Source organism: Portunus trituberculatus, chromosome 46 (genome assembly GCF_017591435.1).
Source record: "Portunus trituberculatus isolate SZX2019 chromosome 46, ASM1759143v1, whole genome shotgun sequence".
In the NCBI taxonomy this organism is placed as follows: domain Eukaryota; kingdom Metazoa; phylum Arthropoda; class Malacostraca; order Decapoda; family Portunidae; genus Portunus; species Portunus trituberculatus.
The window spans coordinates 14,907,326-14,928,766 of record NC_059300.1 but is presented as its reverse complement, the minus strand read 5'-3'; the positions used below and the strand labels follow the sequence as shown (position 1 = coordinate 14,928,766).

The window sequence follows — 21,441 nt, the reverse complement described above, 5'->3', positions numbered from 1 at the left end:
GAACATAAAAGAAACAAAATAAAGAGAAAACTTATAAAGTTAGGGAGATTATAGCGTACCATAACATCCTCCCTTTAAGATAAAAATACAATGTAGATGTTTTTTTTATCAAAACCAAAAGTTATGCAGATGGACGGGATAGGGCATCGGCAAGAAGGTTATCGCGCCCTTTAATGTGTTTTATTTCAAGATCATATGGCTGCAATATCAAAGCCCATCTAGTTAACCTTTGGTTTTGTTCTTCATCTTTGTCACAAATACCAGGGATTATGGTCACTGTAAACAGTTATTTTACCACCAGAACCTAGATATACATCAAATTTCTCTAGAGCAAACAATAAAGATAAGGCCTCCTTTTCAATTGTAGAATAATTTCTTTGATGAGGCTTGAATTTAGTTGACATATAACAAACAGGATGTAATACACAGTCTCCGTCTTCTTGCATTAACACTGCTCCAGCTGCAATTTCACTGGCATCAACATGCAAAACGAAAGGGTTGCTAAAATTTGGCCCTTTCAAAACAGGTTTACACATTAAAAATGATTTAATTTTTTCAAAGGAATTTTGACATTTTTCATCCCATCTCATAGGTTTCTTAGGGCTAACTAGGTCAGTCAAAGGACTTACAACTTCTGCAAAATTGGGGCAAAACTTCCTATAATATCCAGCCATTCCAAGAAATCGCTGGACATCCTTGCGAGTTTTGGGTACAGGCATATTGTAAATAGCATCAATCTTAGCTGACAGAGGGGAAACATTACCAAAACCAACTTCATGACCTAGAAACCTAAGTGTTGCGTGGCCAAACTCACTCTTTACTAGATTTATGGTTAGTGAAAATTGTTTTATTCTCTCAAACAAGGCTCCAAGAGTATTTATATGGGTTTTCCAATCATTTGAGTGTATTATAAGATCATCAATGTAACAGTGAACATTTTCTAATCCTCTATCAACCTAGAAGTTAACCGTTGATAAGTACATGGGGCATTCCTAAGCCCAAAGGGCATGACACAATATTGAAACAATCCATCTGGGGTAGTGAAGGCACTTATTATTTTAGCTCTCTTAGTTAATGGGACCTGGTAATAACCTCGCAACATATCAATTTTAGACATAAACTTAGCACTGCCAACAGAATCAATTATGTCATCAACCCGTGGAAGCGGGTAAGAATCTCCTTTGGTTAAAGCATTAACTCTTCTATAATCAGTACACATCCGGAATGAACCATCCGGCTTAGGTATCAAAACACAAGGAGATGCCCACTCACTCTCACTAGGCTCAATTAATCCATTAGCTAGTAGAAATTTTACCTCATCTTTCAAAATCCGCCTCTTTTCTGGTGACACACGATAGGGAGCTTGTTTCACAGGAACTGCACCATCAGTTAAAACAATATCATGTTCCACTGCTGAGGTTGGCTTAGGAACATCTGTACATATATCACTATATTTATTTATAAGTGAAACCATTTCAGACTTTTGCTGAGCCTCCAAATGACATAATTTTGAATCTAGCGAAGTTAAGATGTCAGAATTCTTTAGCTTTACATCTACCTTTAGCGTGAAATCATTGTCAGCATTTTCCTTATCTTGACTCTCCAGGATCTGCACCACCTCACTCCTGGCCTCCTGCTCTCTGCCGTGGTATTCTTTGAGTAGGTTGATATGTACTAATCTTTTATCTTTTCTCCTTCCTGGGGTGTCAATGACATAGTTTAGGTTCCTTCCTTCTTAATTACTGTAAAGGGTCCTTTGTACTTGGCTTGTAAAGGGTACTTTTTATCTGGCAAGAATAAAAGCACCTTATCTCCCACCTGGAATTCACGTAGCGTGGAATGAGCATCATAGTTGAGCTTCATCTGCTTTTGAGCTTTCATAAGGTTACTCTTTGCAAAAACATGTACGTGTTTCAGTCGTTCCTTACCTTCCTCACATATTCACTTAAGTCCTCACTTTCCTCATCCACCCAACTCTCTTGTAAGAGTTTCAGAGGTCCACGTATATCCCTGCCAAACATCATTTCATTGGGTGAATATCCCAGAGCTTCTTGTCTGGAACTCCTTATAGCATACAAGACTAGAGGCAAACCTTCATCCCAGTCTTTACCTGTCTCAAGGCAGTATTTGGTAAGCATCGACTTCATGGTTTGATGCCATCGCTCCAGCGCACCTTGACTCTGAGGATGATATGCTGATGATAAGTGATGTTGTATATCTAGGGTAGACATAACTTGCTTAAATATCTTGGAGGTAAAGTTGCTACCTTGATCTGACTGGACCACTTTAGGTAATCCAAACTGAGTGAATATTCGGAGTAGGACGGGGATTATTGTTCTAGTAGTTATTCCTCTCAGAGGAATTGCCTCTGGATAACGAGTGGACCTGCACATGAGGGTTAAGATGTGCTGATAGCCTTTTCTTGTTTTAGGGAGAGGACCCACACAGTCAATAATAACTTCAGAAAAAGGTTCACCAGCAGCAGGAATTGGATACAATGGTGCTGGGGGGATAACCTGGTTGGGTTTACCAGCAATCTGGCATATGTGACAAGATTTACAGTATTTCGATATATCCGAGTTAATGCCAGGCCAATAGAAATACTTCAAAACTTTATCTAGAGTTTTCTTTACTCCCAAATGACCCCTAAGTGGTCATGAGCTAAACCCAACACCAAAGATCGGTAACAGGATGGTACTACAACTTGTCTCAGTTCGTGCCATGTTTCACCTGCTGGGGCATCAGGAGGTCTAAACTTTCTCATCAGCACATCAGACTGAACATAATAGCAGACAGGTTCGCTTTCAATTTCATTCACGGTGACTGCCTTGTTAAACAGTGAGGTTAGTGTTACATCTGCCTTCTGAGCCTCTACTAACATTTTCCTTGTGATTACACCTTTATCCATACTCACTGGCTCAGGGCTAACCTCAGTAGCATCAGGGTCAGTAGCCACACAAATCTCTTCATGTAGAGGTGCTTGTAAGGATTCTCCCTCGTACAGTAGTTTGTAAAGTCCAGCTTCTGGGTCATCACTGCAGTACCACCACCATCCTTGTTCGTGTTCTCACTGGCTTGGCTGCGAGTAACGGCACATGCAGGAAACAGCTCTGGAAAATCTTTGCTAACATCAGCAACAGGATCATTTTCTAATGGAGAAGAGCAAACAACAGGGTCAGGCACTACCAGACTACCTGCGACATCGTTACCCAACAAAAAAGTGACTCCTTCTACTGGTAAAGAATCTTGTACAGCAACCGTAACGGGCTGAGAAATCAACTCTGTCTTGAGATAGAGTTTTGCTAATGGCACATTAGTGGTTCCACCTACTCCTTTCAACAGAACATGCTCACCTGTGTAAATGTCATCAACAAAAGGAACCGACTCCTTCACTACTACACTATGAGATGCTCCTGTATCCCGTAATACATTAACTGGAACCGCCTGACCATCTTCATCAACCGAGATGAAACCCCGGAATATAAATGGCTGAAACAACTCTTGAGGATCTTTCACAACTGCAGACACTTCATTACTAAGTAGCGATAAATCTGCAGGGCCAAACACACAATTAGCAACAGCACCACCATCATTTTTACCAGGAGTTCTTTTTCCCAACTTTGGGCACGTGAATTTGTAGTGACCCGGCTTTCTACAATAATTACATATCTCAGCTTTACCCAAACCTCCACTATATTTTGTGTATGGGGACTGATAAGCAAAATTCTTGCTATGATAATTACTGTTACCTACAGGCTTACCATATAGTTGAGATTCGCTTTGGTCGGAACTGGGTTTATCATAACCCTTCTTACGAGATTTGCAAATAATACTATAGTTTTCTGCAAGAGATGCAGCCTTATCTAAAGTCTTCACTTCCTTCTCTAACAAATATAACCTCACTTCCTGTGGCACACCTCTTAAGTATTGTTCCAAAACAATGAGCTCACACAACTGTTCATAAGTCTTTACACCACTAGCAGACAGCCATCTGTTTTTTAGTTTAGTTAAGGCATGAGCATACTCCACATACGACTTATTTGGGTCCTTGAAACTGTTTCTAAACTTTGCTCGGTAAAATTCCTCAGTAAGTTCATAGGAGCGAAGCACTGCAGTTTTCATGGCTTCATAATCAGACTGTTGACTACTTTCAAGAGATAAGTAAGTCGATAAACCTTTTCCCGTTAGTGCAGTCTGAACTAAAACACCCCAGAACTGATTAGGCCATTTCAGGGTTTGTGCAACATGCTCAAATTGAAGGAAAAACTCTTCTGGGTCGTTTTCATTAAAGAGAGGAATCCATTTAGTAACTCGTGTCACATCAAAATCATCATGTAGCTTCATATCTACCTGAGCCTTCTTGTCTAACATTGTCAACTGGAATTCCCTTTCCCGCTCACGGTCCTGTAATTTTTTCTCTTTCTAACTGTATTTCCATAAGTCTAAGGTTATCAGCTGAATGAGACTCGCATAGTTTTAAGGCATCCGATGTTAGTACCCCCCTTGTTCACAAGGACATTAATCACTGCACTTTTGATCTCTGCTTTCCTCCATGAAGTTTTAACATTGACCTTGTAATGAGAAGCCAACTTGACCCAATCATCCTTCCTTACTTCACTCTCAATCAAGAGATTAGTGGATGGCTCGGAAATAAATTCACTCACATCAAAAGGCATGGCTGCTAGTGATGCACAGGTCTGGCAAATTCACAAAATAATCACAATCAGAGGACCAGAACGTCCCTATAACTTGCCACAATACCACCAGTTTCACTTAAGGGGGAAGAGCAATGTACGTTACATTACTAACGCGCATCCCGGACAGGCCCCCCATATTCTGTTATGCCAGCAATAGCATCTTGTCTAGGGATCAAGGCACACAGAAACTTCTAGTTAAGCCGGGCTTGCTAATGCATTTAATTAAGACATTTCACCATCACCACAACCCACATAAACCCATCACCACACGGCACATATACAATATCTACAATTGTGTGAGCTCGACACGTAAAACATATCCTACATAATCCTGGAACAATACTTAAGTATTACCTGGAGCCACGGAGAAGGAAGTGTGGACGAGGCAACTGCCAAAGCGAATCTGACTTGTCCCAGGGCTCCAGCTAACACGTATCCTAGGGACACGTCACCGACCGATACGTCAGCCAATTCCATGGTTCGTGACCCTTCATTCGAAGACATTAATATCGAACCAATGTATATAACAATGAGCTTAAATCTAATAATTACCCATAACAATGAGCTTAAATCTAATAATTACCCATATCAATGTATACAAGTTAGAACATAAAAAGAAACAAAATAAAGAGAAACTTATAAAGTTAGGGAGATTATAGCGTACCATTACTCTTTGGAGCCAGTGCTCAAGTGGGCTTTTTCTGACTTTCTCTTTTTTTGCCCTTGGCTTTGGCCATAAATTTATTTTTCACCACATCTTAAAAAATTTGGGTTATTCAGAAATTTGGATCATCGGAGTTTGGATTAACAGACTTTTACTATATATATATATATATATATATATATATATATATATATATATATATATATATATATATATATATATATATATATATATATATATATATATATATATATATATATATATATATATATATATATATATATATATATATATATATATATATATATATATATATATATATATATATATATATATATATATATATATATATATATATATATATATATATATATATATATATATATATATATATATATATATATATATATATATATATATATATATATATATATATATATATATATATATATATATATATATATATATATATATATATATATATATATATATATATATATATATATATATATATATATATATATATATATATATATATATATATATATATATATATATATATATATATATATATATATATATATATATATATATATATATATATATATATATATATATATATATATATATATATATATATATATATATATATATATATATATATATATATATATATATATATATATATATATATATATATATATATATATATATATATATATATATATATATATATATATATATATATATATATATATATATATATATATATATATATATATATATATATATATATATATATATATATATATGTATGTATGTATGTATGTATATATACGGTAGTACTTTGAGATACATGTTTAATTTGTTCTGTTACGTAGCTTGTATCTCAAAAAACTCATATCTGAAAACAATTTTTCCCATTGAAATGCATTGAAATGTCATTAATCTGTTCCAGCCTCCCCAAAAACGAGCACTCCTATTTTTTTTTTTTTTTACGTGTTTTCAGGTAAGAAAAAGATATTCATGAATAATGATTATTGCACAAAAATGTAATAAAACATAACAAAAGATAATATGAATAGATAATCTACTCTTATAAAGTATATTGATTTCAGAGGATGCATTCCACAGGATGTTATTGCTTTCCCAACCCTCACTTGGGACTATCAGTCAGCTGGAGTATACAAATACATGTACACTGCTGGTCAGAGTGGAATACACAGTACCCGTGACATCCTGTGAAGGAGATTAATGACACAGAAAATATGTTTCAATGAGGGTACTCACCTAACTAAACTAGTAATTGATAGGATGCCCTCATGCCTTTTTGCCCTTTTTGAATCTCTTGGGAAGTGAATCACCCAGGTGGTGGAGATACTGAGCATCAATATTGTCCCATATATCCTGAATAGTGGCTTGGAGGTGTGGGAGGGAGGAGGTATCTCTCTCCTTTAGCTTCAGTTTTATGTACGCCCACAGATTTTCTATAGGGTTAAGGTCTGGCGAATTTGCAGGCCAAGGTTTTAAAAGGCTGACATTGCAGAAATTGAACCAGTCAACAATTAACTTTGCCATATGGTATGGTGCACCATCTTGCATGAAGGTATCAGCATTGCACTTTTCCATACACTCATTTAACTCATCCAGAAGTAGCTCAAAGTAGTTATTTTGGTTCATACGAACATTCTTAGGCAGAAACACTAATTTTCCAAGACCATAGTAAAAAAAACCACCATCAAAGAATCTGGGTGTTTTACTGTGTGTGTTGTGTAGAATGGATCGTAACGGTTACTACTGGGTCTGCGGTACACACGGTTTCTCTGGTTGTCTGTAACCTGAAAGCTTGCTTCATCTGACCAAAGTAGCCTATGCCACTTATCTTAGTCCCAATCTTTGTTCTGAGACACAAATGCAAGCCTACTGTTTAGGTGACCATTGTGTGAGGGAAGGTTTTGAAACTGCACGGCAACTCCGGTATTCCAAGTCTCGTTTCACATATCTCTGCACAGTCCTTTCACTCACCCCAGCCAGCAAAGCAGGATTCCTGGCCTTAAGTTCCTTTCTGTGTATGCGAGGGTTGGCCTCAAGCTGTCTTCAAATAATGTTCAGAGTTCTCTGGCTCACACTAGTGGTGCTTATGCCTTTCAGACTTGTAAGGTGGTGGCGAAGCATCTCTTCCTCCCTCACGATAAATTTTGATCAAACATTGAACAGTTCTGAGAGCTATGCCAGTGTACGTGGCAATTTCTTGATTTGACTTATTCTCCCTCACTAAGGCACAAATAACTGAGATTTGGGCCTTACTAATTAGTTTTCTAGCTCCCACAATAGGTAGTAATAGGACAGAATGGTAAGCTCACGCATTGACAAAAAGGGACCATGGGGGGAGGTGAAAGAAAATTCAAATTCAAGCACGCGATCCACAGGCAAACGTTGACTAAGGAAACATATCATCTACTTTGACTACTAGAGCTGCAGAGTTGTCAGATAGTGACATACAGCAAATCCTGCCGTATGTTTTAGAGTAAAGAAGGGATGAATGAAATTTTGGTCAGAGTGGAAGTCGTGGTCCCTTTCGTACCTTCCACTCTGACCAGCAGTGTATAGCCACCTACAGAAGACTGGGTGCTCTAATAATCACAGAAGAGCTCATTGACGATCCTGTAAACATTTTTCATTCAATAAATGAAGGTTTGTTTACATTGCTCCCCACCCCCTCCACCCCTCCATGATAAGCGTAGGTGGAGGAGGTAGGGGGAGATAGGAGAAATTTGTTTTGCCTTTTCAGTTATTAACACATGCATACTTTATCAATGCATGGAAATATATGAAATAAAAGTAAAAGTTTATTTAGTGTTTTTACCTTGGACACAGACATTTTTGGCTAATGATGGTAAATGGTAGAGGAGGAGGAGGGAGAGGGGAAAGGATGCAGAGACCATTCACACATAAACATTAAACATAAATCAAAACTGCACTTACTTTAGACAAAAAAAGGTCAGTAAATAGTGTAAAAATGATAAAAGAACAATCATAGCACATGAGATCCACTGGAAACACATAGATACTAGCTCAGCTGAGGCTGGACTGATGTGCCAAGCTGCCGACTACAACAGCAACATCCCCAAGCATGACTCATACCTCAAAATTTTGCTCATATTTCAAAATAAAAAAATGATCAAATGCTCATATCTCAAAAAACTGGCATCTCAAAAAGCTCATATCTCAAAAAACTGGCATCTCAAAAAACTCGTATCTCAAAAATTTCTTATCTCAGGCAGTTCATATCTCAAGGTATCACTGTGTATATATATATATATATATATATATATATATATATATATATATATATATATATATATATATATATATATATATATATATATATATATATATATATATATATATATATATATATATATATATATATATATATATATATATATATATATATATATATATATATATATATATATATACAGTAAGGTCCCGGTTACATCGGTCTCGAGTTATGTCAAACTCGCACTTACGTCAGTCCACTATAAGGCAATTTAAGATTTAAAAAATTGAAAATTTATAAATCGTAAAGCGCGGGGTTTATTGTTATTGTTGGCTGCCAGGCGTCACTATAGTCTGACTCAAATATGAAGGCCGCTGAGGGGGGAGACTTAACGGGGATTCCCCGGCTGCAGCGTCGCCAAGCATCGTAGCACATGTTTCGATCTCTTTATTAACTTACATCTTAATGAACCGTCATAAAAGTGTATTCCTCTAAATTTCTAATAAGGATGTATAGAGAGCTTTGAATATTGTTTTAGTGTAATGAAGACAATGATTTTGTATAGATACCACAAAATGTAGCACCACTGCTCTCCAGCGTTGCTACTTTTCAAGGTTGGACATGGGTGAGGTCAACCTCCCTGACCCCTGATAATCCCCAGGTCAAATCGAGTCACTCCTCCCCTCCCTGTCGCTCTGGATGGAAGGTGAATATCTCGTCCGCGCTACTCGCCATCGCAACCTTCATAGTCAAGAGAAATTAATTATTTACAGCGTCAACAAGTTCTGCTTAGAGGATTTTTTTATTATCAATGTGGAGGACACTTCTGACGAAGAACTGTCTGATTAAATAGCTGAGAGAGGATTATGCTTACAGGGTAAAACCTCTATATAAAAAAAAAAAAAAACGCACCTTAACTCTGGGTGTGGTGTGGAAAAAGAATAAAATAAAACAACAAAAAAGATGCATGTCTACTTGTCTATTTTAGAGAGAGAGAGAGAGAGAGAGTGTGTGTGTGCGCGCGTCACAGGAGAACCAATACGTAAACTGTTGAAAGACTCGCGCAAGCAGGATTACACACACACACACACACACACACACACACACACACACACACACACACACACACACACACACACACACACACACACGTGCATGAGAGAACTATATAGTAATAAGAAACAGGAGAAAGTAGTAACAAGCCACAGAGAGAGAGAGAGAGAGAGAGAGAGAGATATGGGCGTTTCTCCACACTTCAGTTCTTCTTCTTCTTCTTCCTCAGCTTATATCCCATCTTCATATGGGGTCGCTGTTCATCGCTAGTCTCTTCTCTCTTCCAGATATTCTTTTCAGCCACCTGATTTTCTAGCAGTCCTTTTTCACTCATATCTTCTCTCAGCTTTTCCTTCCATCTCAGCTTCGGTTTACCTCTTCTTCTTCCCTCCACCTCCATAGTCATTGCTCTTCTTCCTACATAGTTTTCATCTCTTCTCATTACATGCCCATACCAATTTAACCTTCTTTCTTGCATATTTGAACTTATCTCTGCAACTTTCACTGTGCCTCTTATCAACTCGTTCTGGATCTTATCTTTTCTTGTCACACCGCACATCCATCTTAACATTCTTATTTCTGCTACATCAACCTTCTTTTCATGTACCTTCTTCATAGCCCAAGTTTCACTTCCATACATCATTGCAGGCCTTACTGCTGCTTTGTAAACTTTACCTTTCAGTCTTGCACTTAATTTTCTGTCACATAGAACCCCTGACATTTTTCGCCAGGAATTCCATCCACACTGAATCCGATGGTTTATTTCTACATCTAGTTCACCGTCCAAAGTTACATTCGATCCAAGATATCGGAAGGCAGTAACTCTCTTAATGGCTTCCCCATCTATACTCATCCACACTTCAGTGTTAATCCTATAATTGGGGCTGCGACGTTTGGCGATGCCGCAACCGGGGAATTCCCGATAGGTCTCCCCCCTCAGCGGCCTTCATATTTGTGTCGGACTATAGTGGTTATTCGCCACACCGCCCACCTCACGCTTGAATACAATAACTTTCTACGTACCTCAGTTCCACCACACCGTCGCCCCTGGCAAGAGTGTTCCTACATCTGCGTTTGCTGACTATCTTAGTATCTTGCTCAATGGCACCAAAAAGAAAACTCCTGAGTGATAGCAGTGATGCTAAGAAAAGGAAAACCATTACGCTACAAGAAAAAGTGGACATAATCAAAAGACATGAGAAGGGAGGCAGCAGCTGTGTGTAAGTGAGTGAAGAAGAAAATGAGAAGCCCATTACCATGACAACAGGGAGGTTGACGACCTTGAGGGCTCGCGCACCTATCACAACAATAACAACTCCGGAGCCTTCGTCTGGGCCACACGACACTTGCAGCTCACTTGCACCGTCTGCGCCTGTCTGCTGATCCCTATTGCATTTCCTGCTCCGCTGCCCATGCTTCTACTCCCACCGCACTGCACTACGCTCCCAGCTGTCCACCTTGGGCGTCACAACATTCGACCTGCCTACCCTCCTGGCTGCCTCAGGCGTCCACCCCTCTGGCAACATGTAGTCCTTCGCGTTCGCGGCCCTAATCAACAACAATAACAAGCTTGTGTTTCATATTCCTACATACTTGTAAATAATATACCAATATAACAATATAACCTTTTACTTTCCTGAATAACCATAAAAAAATGATTGGTTGAAAACTCGATAATATGCTTTGAAAGTACAAAAACTCGAGTTACGTACAAAATCGACTTACGTCATGTTTCAGGAACGTAACTCTGACGTAACTCGGGACCTTACTGTATATATATATATATATATATATATATATATATATATATATATATATATATATATATATATATAAATACATATATATATGAGGCGTCTCGTGCTGAAGGAGCGTAACCGTCAGTAACGTAGTTTTGAGAAAAACGCCCGTAAAGTTAGACAATGATAATGCGGTCGAATATGGATGAAAACATAATGTATTATACACCAATGGAAAGCTTTTAAAACCAGCTTTCACATGAAATGGGTATTGGGATGAAAAAATGCCATTTTCACAATAAAAAAATCACTCGAAACATCAACCATCAATAGAAATGGTGTCAAACCAGGGAGGAATTAACTGTTAGAAACTTCTATTATGTACTTTTCAATGAAAAAATGGTGGATAATGTTAGAAATTACATGTTAGGTTATGAAAAATAACCAAATCTTGAAAAATATAATTATTAATAATTTTTTTAAGTCTCCGGTTTGACACTATTAATAATAAAAGGAATCAATTCCCACACTCACCTAGAATTAAGTTTCTGTTCCGCTTAAGAAGTTGATAACAGGTAAGGGGTTGTCAGGTGGTTCGTAATCTAGCAGGTCATCGTCGGGGTCATCATGACTGTCCATGGCCCAAAAGGCATCAAATATCACTTTAATATTATCAGCACCAACCTTGGCAAAACACTTATTTTTGCACTTACAATCTGGCCCAACCTTTCATGCCGCCACAACCTTCCCTCCCTGACTCACATACTCCTCACCTCGGTTTCTCTTCACCTTCCTCACATTTTTTTTCCATGTCTCTAGCCGTCTACGCTTACTCGCCTTAAGCACTAACACCTCCCCTCCACTCTGATCACCAGCGTCACTCATTTTGGCAGGTAAATCCACAAGAAAAATGGCTGAAAACAGGGAGAGTTTCCAGGGAGATGCAACACGTGTTGTATGAATGGCGCCACCTGACTGAAGAAGCAGGATGGTAACGTGGCTATGATTGGCTGAGCGGTGGCTTTCCCGCAATCCGCGCTCCCATTGGCTAGCTCACGGTGGCTCATAAGCTACTCCAACTCTGAAATTTCAGACCTCCTCCACACATTTATTGCCTTGGGGTCATATAGGTGGCTATCGGTGTTTCTTTGTTGTCACGTGGCGTATGAGACTGCCATCTACCAGGAACCAGTACTAACTCAAAAACGGTCAGGGTGGCGGTTACGCTACTTCAGCACGAGACTCCTCATATACAGTCAAACCTTGCCCAACACGACAGTTACGTTCCTGAGCTCATTGTGTATGGCGAGATTTGTGTTCGGCGAATAATAGGCCCTGTGGGAAAATGGGGGTTACGTTCCCAGATCCTCTCCCTAAAACTTTTTTTTACACAAAAGGCTGAAAAAAAAACAATAAATGAAGTACCAAGCACACGTTTTATTTAATTATAGTACTAGTACCTTTAGTTTATTTGCTGGTTGGAGAGGGCTTGAAATATGAAGTGATGGGTCTCTGACTGGCAGATGCTTCCATATGGCGTAAAGTCTCCTTGCAGGGCAAAAGAAGCTCCTCAACACCCCTCTTGAACTTACTGTATTTTATGGCTTACAAGACACACTTTTTTTTTCCTAAAAAATACCCTGAAAAATACTAGTGTGTCTTCCAAGATGAAGGTTGTATTGTAAGGCAGCTTGGACACTTGACAGATAGTGACCTGGATTTGTATGTTGAGTCATTACATTATGATGTTAGCTTAAGCACCATTTAATTTAGCCTTTTATATTATGTAAACTCAGTACTTAGGTGTTACAAGTATTTACAATACCATAATCCTTCCTGCAGCCTGCTCAGCGTGTGGAGAAAATGAGCCGCTCCCTCGTCTCATTGCAACACACACATACATGCACACGAATGTACACACATCATGCCAAGTGCCTTTATACTTTTATTAATAGAACATCCAAGTGGCTTACTCATTCAAGTAGGAGTCAAAACTCCACTTGTGAATTGTATTCACATTGATAAAGCTTATGAAGCACGACTGCAAAATAAAATAAATGCAAACTGCAGCATTGACGTGTTCGGTTAGGGTGCGTCTTCCAAGATATAGCGTCTTGCAAACCGTAAAATACGGTAATGCTCTCCTCCAGGATGGGATCTGTTTCAGTGAAGAGGGATGTTGCATCTTCATGACTTTCAGCAAATTATGAAGAGTCCAAGGCGCTTGGGAGGGGAGGTCAAGTGCATCCACCAGGACCAGCGGAAGATTCAAATGGAGACCAAATTGTGCAATCGCGCGTCAAAGTTGTGCTCGGCGAAATGTGGAATATTATACTGATTCGTGTATACGCGAGTTTCGTGTTCGACGAATTCGTGTTCGGTGAGGTTTGACTGTGTGTATATATATATATATATATATATATATATATATATATATATATATATATATATATATATATATATATATATATATATATATATATATATATATATATATATATATATATATATATATATATATATATATATATATGTATGTGTTTATCTTATATTAAATCTATGGTTGGTATTTAAAGTATGTTAATTTTTTGGAAGGGAAAATTCATATCACAAGAATGAATTAATTCTATTTCCATTAATTTCTATGGGAAAAATTGATTTGATATACAATTCTTTTGATATACAATGATCGTCACGAACGAATTAAATTTGTATGTCTGGGTACCACTGTATATATATATATATATATATATATATATATATATATATATATATATATATATATATATATATATATATATATATATATATATATATATATATATATATATATATATATATATATATATATATATATATATATACACACACACACACACACACACACACACACACACACACACATATATATATATATATATATATATATATATATATATATATATATATATATATATATATATATATATATATATATATGGGTCTTACATAATCAACAGATGCTATGTTATCATGTACATATGGTATATTACATCAATTTTTACTTTTTTCAATTAATTGATGTTTTTATTATTTTATTTTATTTTTGTTTTCATTATATAGTTACTATTTGTTTTTTATTGATTGTTGTCAAACTAATTTTAACCTGCTCCTCAGAAATTGTTCATTCATTCAGTTGAGTAATTATTGGAGAGCAATTCTCTTATAGCAATGCTCAAATCTGCCATCTATTTTATATTTATGTTATACTATTTCTTTATTTCATTAACAATGTCTTTTGATAGATACTCTAGATTTTAGCATGCTCTCTACAAAAAAAAATAACATTTGTTTACACATAATAATAATCCATAAAGGGTAATCTTAGGAGAAGGAGGAGAAGGTAGGATATTGCAGAATATTAGATAAAGAAAAACAAGAGGAGGAAGGAAAGACAGCACATAATCTATACATGTACAAGAATAATATCTGGTACTAAATGCATTACACTAATTTTATTCTGTACCATTGTTTTTATACTAAAATAGATGTTACACTTTGATCACACTTCTGTTATTTCAAATCATCATGCATGTTTCTGGTATTTCAGATCATTACACAGTTAGAGGCTGTTGAAAATGGCATCACAGAGATCAACCAGTGGCTGGATGAGGGAGAGGCTCTTCTTGGCTCCTTTATTGTCCATGGCACAAATGAGAGCATGCAGCAGCAGCAAAGCAAACAAAAAGTAAACACATCTTTGAAACTTGGTTAACTTTGCATGGTGAAAGTTTTTTTCCTCACTTTGAAGAATTTTCTTTTCATAATTTGTCATTCCTTAAAATTCTGTTAATCAGTCCATCCCCTCTCTCTCTCTCTCTCTCTCTCTCTCTCTCTCTCTCTCTCTCTCTCTCTCTCTCTCTCTCTCTCTCTCTCTCTATTTCATGTTAATTTGATTCCTATATTTTTTACAATTTGTTTTTTAGTTGAGTGAATCACTGATATTGAATGGAGTGAACTTTGTTTTGATTTCCTTTTATTCTGGTTTGCATAAATATTGCTAACTCTATTCCCAAAAGGTGCATATACATATACTGAAACCTGCATGAATGTTTAAATTTGTATATTTTGTTGCTTAGTGTTCTCATTAAAGTTTCCAAACACAGAAAATATAGTGTTGCCACCTTTTCATGTCATCAGGTTATGTACATGCATTTCAGTGTATTTTTTTTTATGGTAAGCACTTGTTAAGACTTTAAAAGTTATGAGCATTACTTAGTATAATGTCAAAATAATTATGGCTTATTTTCATTTTCATTACTGTAAGATTACATATACATACATAGGTAAAGGTGTACTACTATCTTTCTGTAGGATATGTAATCTTTCAGTGATTTGTGATGCAAACAAGTGCATACTGCATAAGAATTATCTTATATTGTGAAGCATATCAACCTAAGCTGTGACAATCAAATTAAATTAGAAAACCTAAATGTGACAGATCAAGTACGTAGATGGCAACTCTAAGATAAAACAATAATAATAATCCTAATTTGTGTCATTTAAATTTTGTTGTGTGTAAGCATATAGTGTAATTTTTGTCTCTTGTGCTGCTGTGTTGCAATCCCCAAGCCCTATCTCTGTTGAGGAATCACAGAGCACAGCACATGGAAGTTAGCTCTGCTGTGAGTGAGAAATAATTAGTCTCTCCTGTTGCCTTGTGTAGAGCGAAGACGGTGAGCCTCCTTTACCCTTCAGTGGCATCATTGACATGGCAAGGAGCCAAATTGAGCAACACAGGGTAGGTCTTGTAGGTCTTGTTGGCCCAGATTTACAATGCTTGATCACATATGAAACTTGCATGTAACAAACTTGGTGAGTGCTTTTAGTTTCTAAGGTTGATGATAATAATATCCTCTTTTTCTTTCCCTCTGTGATTTTATGAGTAGTTTGTTGTTTCAGGAGTCAACTGCTTTTTTGTTATTTGTAGACATTTAAAATAACTGTGCATTATCTGATATCTATTGTAGTTTGTTGTATTCTTAATTTTTTTGTCTAGAATTGTATGTTTATTCCAATGTTTATGTTCACATATTTACTAAAAAGGTTTTAAAAGTGTTAACCATTGCAAAGCTATGGAATGTGAATAACAATAAATTCTTATATCACTAGATTATTTTATTGTTTGTAATACTTTGAGTTTAAAGTATTTTGGACTTATTCAACAGACTTTCTTCTCACGGCAATTGTACTACAAATCAATGCTGGACACCAAGAATAGGGTTTATCAGAATCTTCTGAGGACTACAAATGGAGGAGAAAACTTAGATGTTCAACAAGTTCAGGACAAAATCAATGAAATTAATGCCAGGCAAGTACTCATGATAATATATATGTTTCATGCAGTTTCCTTAATTGTGCTTTTTTGTAAAAAAGTACTTAGATATTTTAATTGATAAAGGGATAATTGTATTGTATAGCATAGTATTAACAACATATTGAAATAGTTATCTCTTTCAGGGATGTTTGCTAGATTTATTCTAGATATGAGTATCATAAGGCTACTTGGAAAAAATCAGTAACATATTCTTTTGTACAGGTTCACTAAAATCACTTCACTGTCTGCCAACTGGGAAACTCGTATGAGTGAAAGCATCAGGTGTTGGCAAAGCTACAAAGAATGTGAAACAGAGGTCACTGAATGGATCACTAGTGCAGAAAAGCTCTTCCAGGAGAAAGCCATTACCACTAAAAGCTATTTGGAAACACATAAGGTTAGTATATACTGTATGAAACCTCTCTTATTTAAGCACAAAATTTGTACCATCTTCATGTCCTTTGCTTTCAGTGTGAAGAACCAATCATTGTACAAATTAGTTGAAGGAGATAGCAAGGAGTCTTGTTCTGTTTGTATTTCTCCTTCAAGGAGATTAAATGCCATTATGAAATTAATGACTTTAGATTTGAAGTACATGCAAATATACAATGGAACATTGGTGTAGGTGGCAAGTTTTTCTTAAATTATCCCTTCAGTAAACATGTAGGTATTTGTTTATATTGAGAAATTGGTTATTAAAAATGTTCATAACAAGTGAGTGTGGTTATAAAAAAGATTTAGTACCTGTTTTGAGATGAATACATCTGAATTACAGGACTTTTTCATCAATGCTCCTGAGCACCTCCTCCTAAAGGTGGTCACCTCAGGTCAGGACCTGCAGAAGTATGTGGCTGATTCCGAGAAGGAAGCCATCAATGTAGCAATCAAGAGTATACAGAACCGATGGGACGATGTCATGTGTCATGCTCCTCTTCATCTGCTGAAGGTACATACCTGCTTGCATTTTATTACTACTAGTATTTCATGCACATGTGTATTTTTCATGCTTTTATTGTCTTCGTCCTACATCAATGAAGTTATTTTTTATCATTGTCTAATTCATCCTCTTTTTCTTCCCTGTTCACAGAGTATCCTTTTCATGAAAAGTATCTTTCTTGTGCCTTGCTTATCGTGAAATGTCTCTTCAGATGTTTCAACTGCTGCACTTGAACTTTTCATCCTCATTGATGTCTTGAACACTTCTTACTTGCAGCATTATCTTAACCCCTTTGGGCAGATGAGTGTACAACCAAATAAAAATCTATTCATAGACTCTACTGACTTTCATCTGTATGTCTATATATAGTTTCCCAGCAAATGGACTTTTCAGATTGACATCTATATAGAGACTGCTGCAAAACTGAACAAACAATTGAATCTATATATAGATGTTAGTTTTGTTTGATTGGTGATGATGTATGTCAATATATTTATATGAGTGTTTGGAGCTACTCATACCCATTGCAAATTAAGGCAATATCATAGACTTGTAACCTGAATGGAAGTAATTTACTTCAACTTTTTCTTCATATTTTTCACATACTTATTTTGTACCTTCTCGTTTTTAGGCAACAGTGCTAGCATGTGATATAGTTCTTTCTCCTTGACATAATAGACTAGTAATAAAAGAAAGTAGAAAAGATGCAAAAATTTCCAGTATTAACTTCTGTGCATAGCACATCCGCCACCAGCAAAGCACAAGCGGTGACTGGCTTTGAGAGGTAATGTTGGCAAGTTTCTGGGTATTTCTGATGCCAAATAATGATTTATTTTATGAATCATCTATATATAGACAATGCTATAACTTAGCACAGTAAAATTAGAACAAATATATATATATATATATATATATATATATATATATATATATATATATATATATATATATATATATATATATATATATATAGGCGATCCCCCCAAAAAAGTCAGAATTTCAAAATGTATATAAAGGTAATTCGATTTACACGATAGATGCGTTCCAAGAGGCATCGCATATATCAAAATTTGCGTAAAACAAATATGTAATGCTCATAAGAAACAATAGATAATAGGGAAGCTGCAGGATGTGATCCAAAATAATCGTACAAAATACTCTATTTATTTGGATAAATTTACATGCTTTTATTATTTACCATTCTAAATACTAGAAGTGTATTTAAAGTAAAGGGAAAAGCAAGAAATAATAAGAAAAAGCAAAAAATAATGAGAAAATAACAAAACAAAGAATACGTAAACACAACACTCACTGCGTCACTGTCTTCACCACTCACACCACAGTCAGTCACCATCTTCCTTTGAGCTTTACCACTTTATCAAAAATCCACTTATCAAAAATAACCCCACATGCAGAAGAAGATGAAGGATGTTTTGGGGCCATCTTGGTGAATTACAGGCAGATTGAAGAGATTCCATCTGTACTCAGTGCTGGCAGACTGCAAATGAGGCACGAGAAGAGAGGAGCTCCCACCTATTGGCCAGCTGCAGAACTTTCTGGTGCGCAGTTTGAAATTGTGTCTGGCACTCAGTTTGAAAATGCAGTTGGGCCAAATCACGTATAAGCAAACCGATCGTGCAAATTAAATTAATTATAATATTTTTTTGGTCGCGTTATAACAAAAACGCGTAAATCAAATACGCGTAAATCGAGAGTTACCTGTACATGTATATAGATCCTCTGCTGGGAAGAGGTTAATCTTGATATCTTCTTTCTTTATGGTGTTTGTGGATGGTATTCTGCATTCGCTAATCATTGCCTAATTTCCTAATTTCTACCCATACAGCTGGAGTTCCGTCTTGATGAAAATACGTTCCAAATGTATGTTCGAGACATTGAAAAGGAGTTGAATTGTGAACAGAATTCTTACAATAAGAATGAAAATGTGGAAGCTATCAGACGAAGGCATGAGGTGAGTTGGATGAGACAGGCAATCCTGACAGTGCAACCTTTCCATTAGTCCTTTATGATACATTGCCAAATTTTGGTATTCTTATTATCTTAGTTGTTTCTTTGTGTTTTTGAAATTCATACATTATGTATCTACTAATGTCATCTGAAATGGAATATGAATACATAGATATTTGATTACGTGTAGCCTACTATCTGGTAATAACAGAAAACTCATGATTTCCTTATGTTCATTATGATTTTCCTAATTTTGAAAATATGTACTACTGTGTATGTAGAAAAGGTTAATGCTCTCACAGTACATTATATTTCCTATTTCTTTAAGTTGTGATTAATCATTTATAATAATTTTGCAGGAGTTCTTTGCTGAAAACTTGATTACTCGAATTGAGGAACTGCTAGACAACATGGATGTGTCAAGTCAAGAATTTCTTAAAAAGGTAAATAGAAGTTCAGAAAGTAAATGCTAAGGAGAGACATGCCACTCTCTGAAATTTCTTGATGCAATAACTATCAAAGATAGGGTTGGTTGATGGGATTCATTCAAGTATTCTTAAGCCTCTCAGTGATAGCTTGAAAATTGGCCTATTTCCTATGGTCACCAAGATCACCATGTCAAGTACTGATCAGCATTGCCCACCACTTATTATTTTGTATATATATATATATATATATATATATATATATATATATATATATATATATATATATATATATATATATATATATATATATATATATATATATATATATATATATATATATATATATATATATATATATATATATATACACAGTCACCTCCCCGTTAACACGAGGGTTATGTTCCTGGAGATGTTGTGTTAACAGAAATCGTGGTAACAACATAATTTCTCCATAAGAAATAATGGTAATAGTTGGGGTTACGTTCCTGGACCTCAGGAAAGTCTGTCTATTTTCAAATTTTTTTACTAAAATTCCTAAACAAACACACTAGTAATACATATGAAGGGTGGCATAGTGCACGAGTTTAAGAAAACTTTGCAAAAAATAGTCTGTGAGTTTACGCTGTGAGAGCTAGCTTCACACTGAGGACAACAGCCAGAGAGTGGGAGCGCAGGAGTCAGTCAGAGCGCCTCTCCCGTGCTCTGGCGGCGGGATATTCAACCAGAGTAGGTGGGAAAATCAAACTCGCATAACATCGAACATTTCGTGTTAACAGACTATATATTAATAAATTTTAAGTCGTGTAAGATCAAAATCGGGGTAACAGAACGCGTGTTAAAAGGGAGGTGCCTGTATATATAAAATGTGCAAAATTATTTTTGTTAAAAGAAATTAAAATAGAGAAACTAGAAAACCATAAATTTTGTAGCTCTTAGAATACTTCTCTACAGTAAAGCTTTGAACTAATTATTTTCCCATTTGATAGCTTATGTTGAATTCGTGTAATAAATACACATAATCTATTATTGCTCTCCAGAAGGAGGACAGAAGCTTACTGGAAGATTGCCAACGGTGCACTGTGCAATGGTTGGACTTACAGACCCGCATTGGCACCATGGCCTCTCAGTTGGACCAGATCCCAGAGCGCTGGAAGGAATATGAGAACAAGTAAGTTGTGATAGTGTGCTTAAAGTATTGCACCACCTGTCTATAACTGACCATCCGTAGATAAAGCCATGACAATAGTGATATGTCACAGTAATGAAAATAATTACATTTGATAAATATGTAGTAACCTTGGCTCAACAAACTTGGG

General features: G+C 36.0%; 1 protein-coding gene across 1 annotated transcript in view; it reads left to right on the top strand.

Moving 5' to 3' along the window:
* Positions 1-21,441, top strand: part of LOC123520114 (nesprin-1-like) — a 346,042-nt gene that overhangs the window by 79,287 nt on the left and 245,314 nt on the right. The window contains 8 exon segments of the mRNA XM_045282036.1: positions 15,026-15,163; positions 16,142-16,216; positions 16,644-16,786; positions 17,015-17,189; positions 17,568-17,738; positions 19,576-19,701; positions 20,057-20,140; positions 21,163-21,293. Of these exon segments, the coding sequence (XP_045137971.1) occupies positions 15,026-15,163; positions 16,142-16,216; positions 16,644-16,786; positions 17,015-17,189; positions 17,568-17,738; positions 19,576-19,701; positions 20,057-20,140; positions 21,163-21,293 (1,043 nt within the window).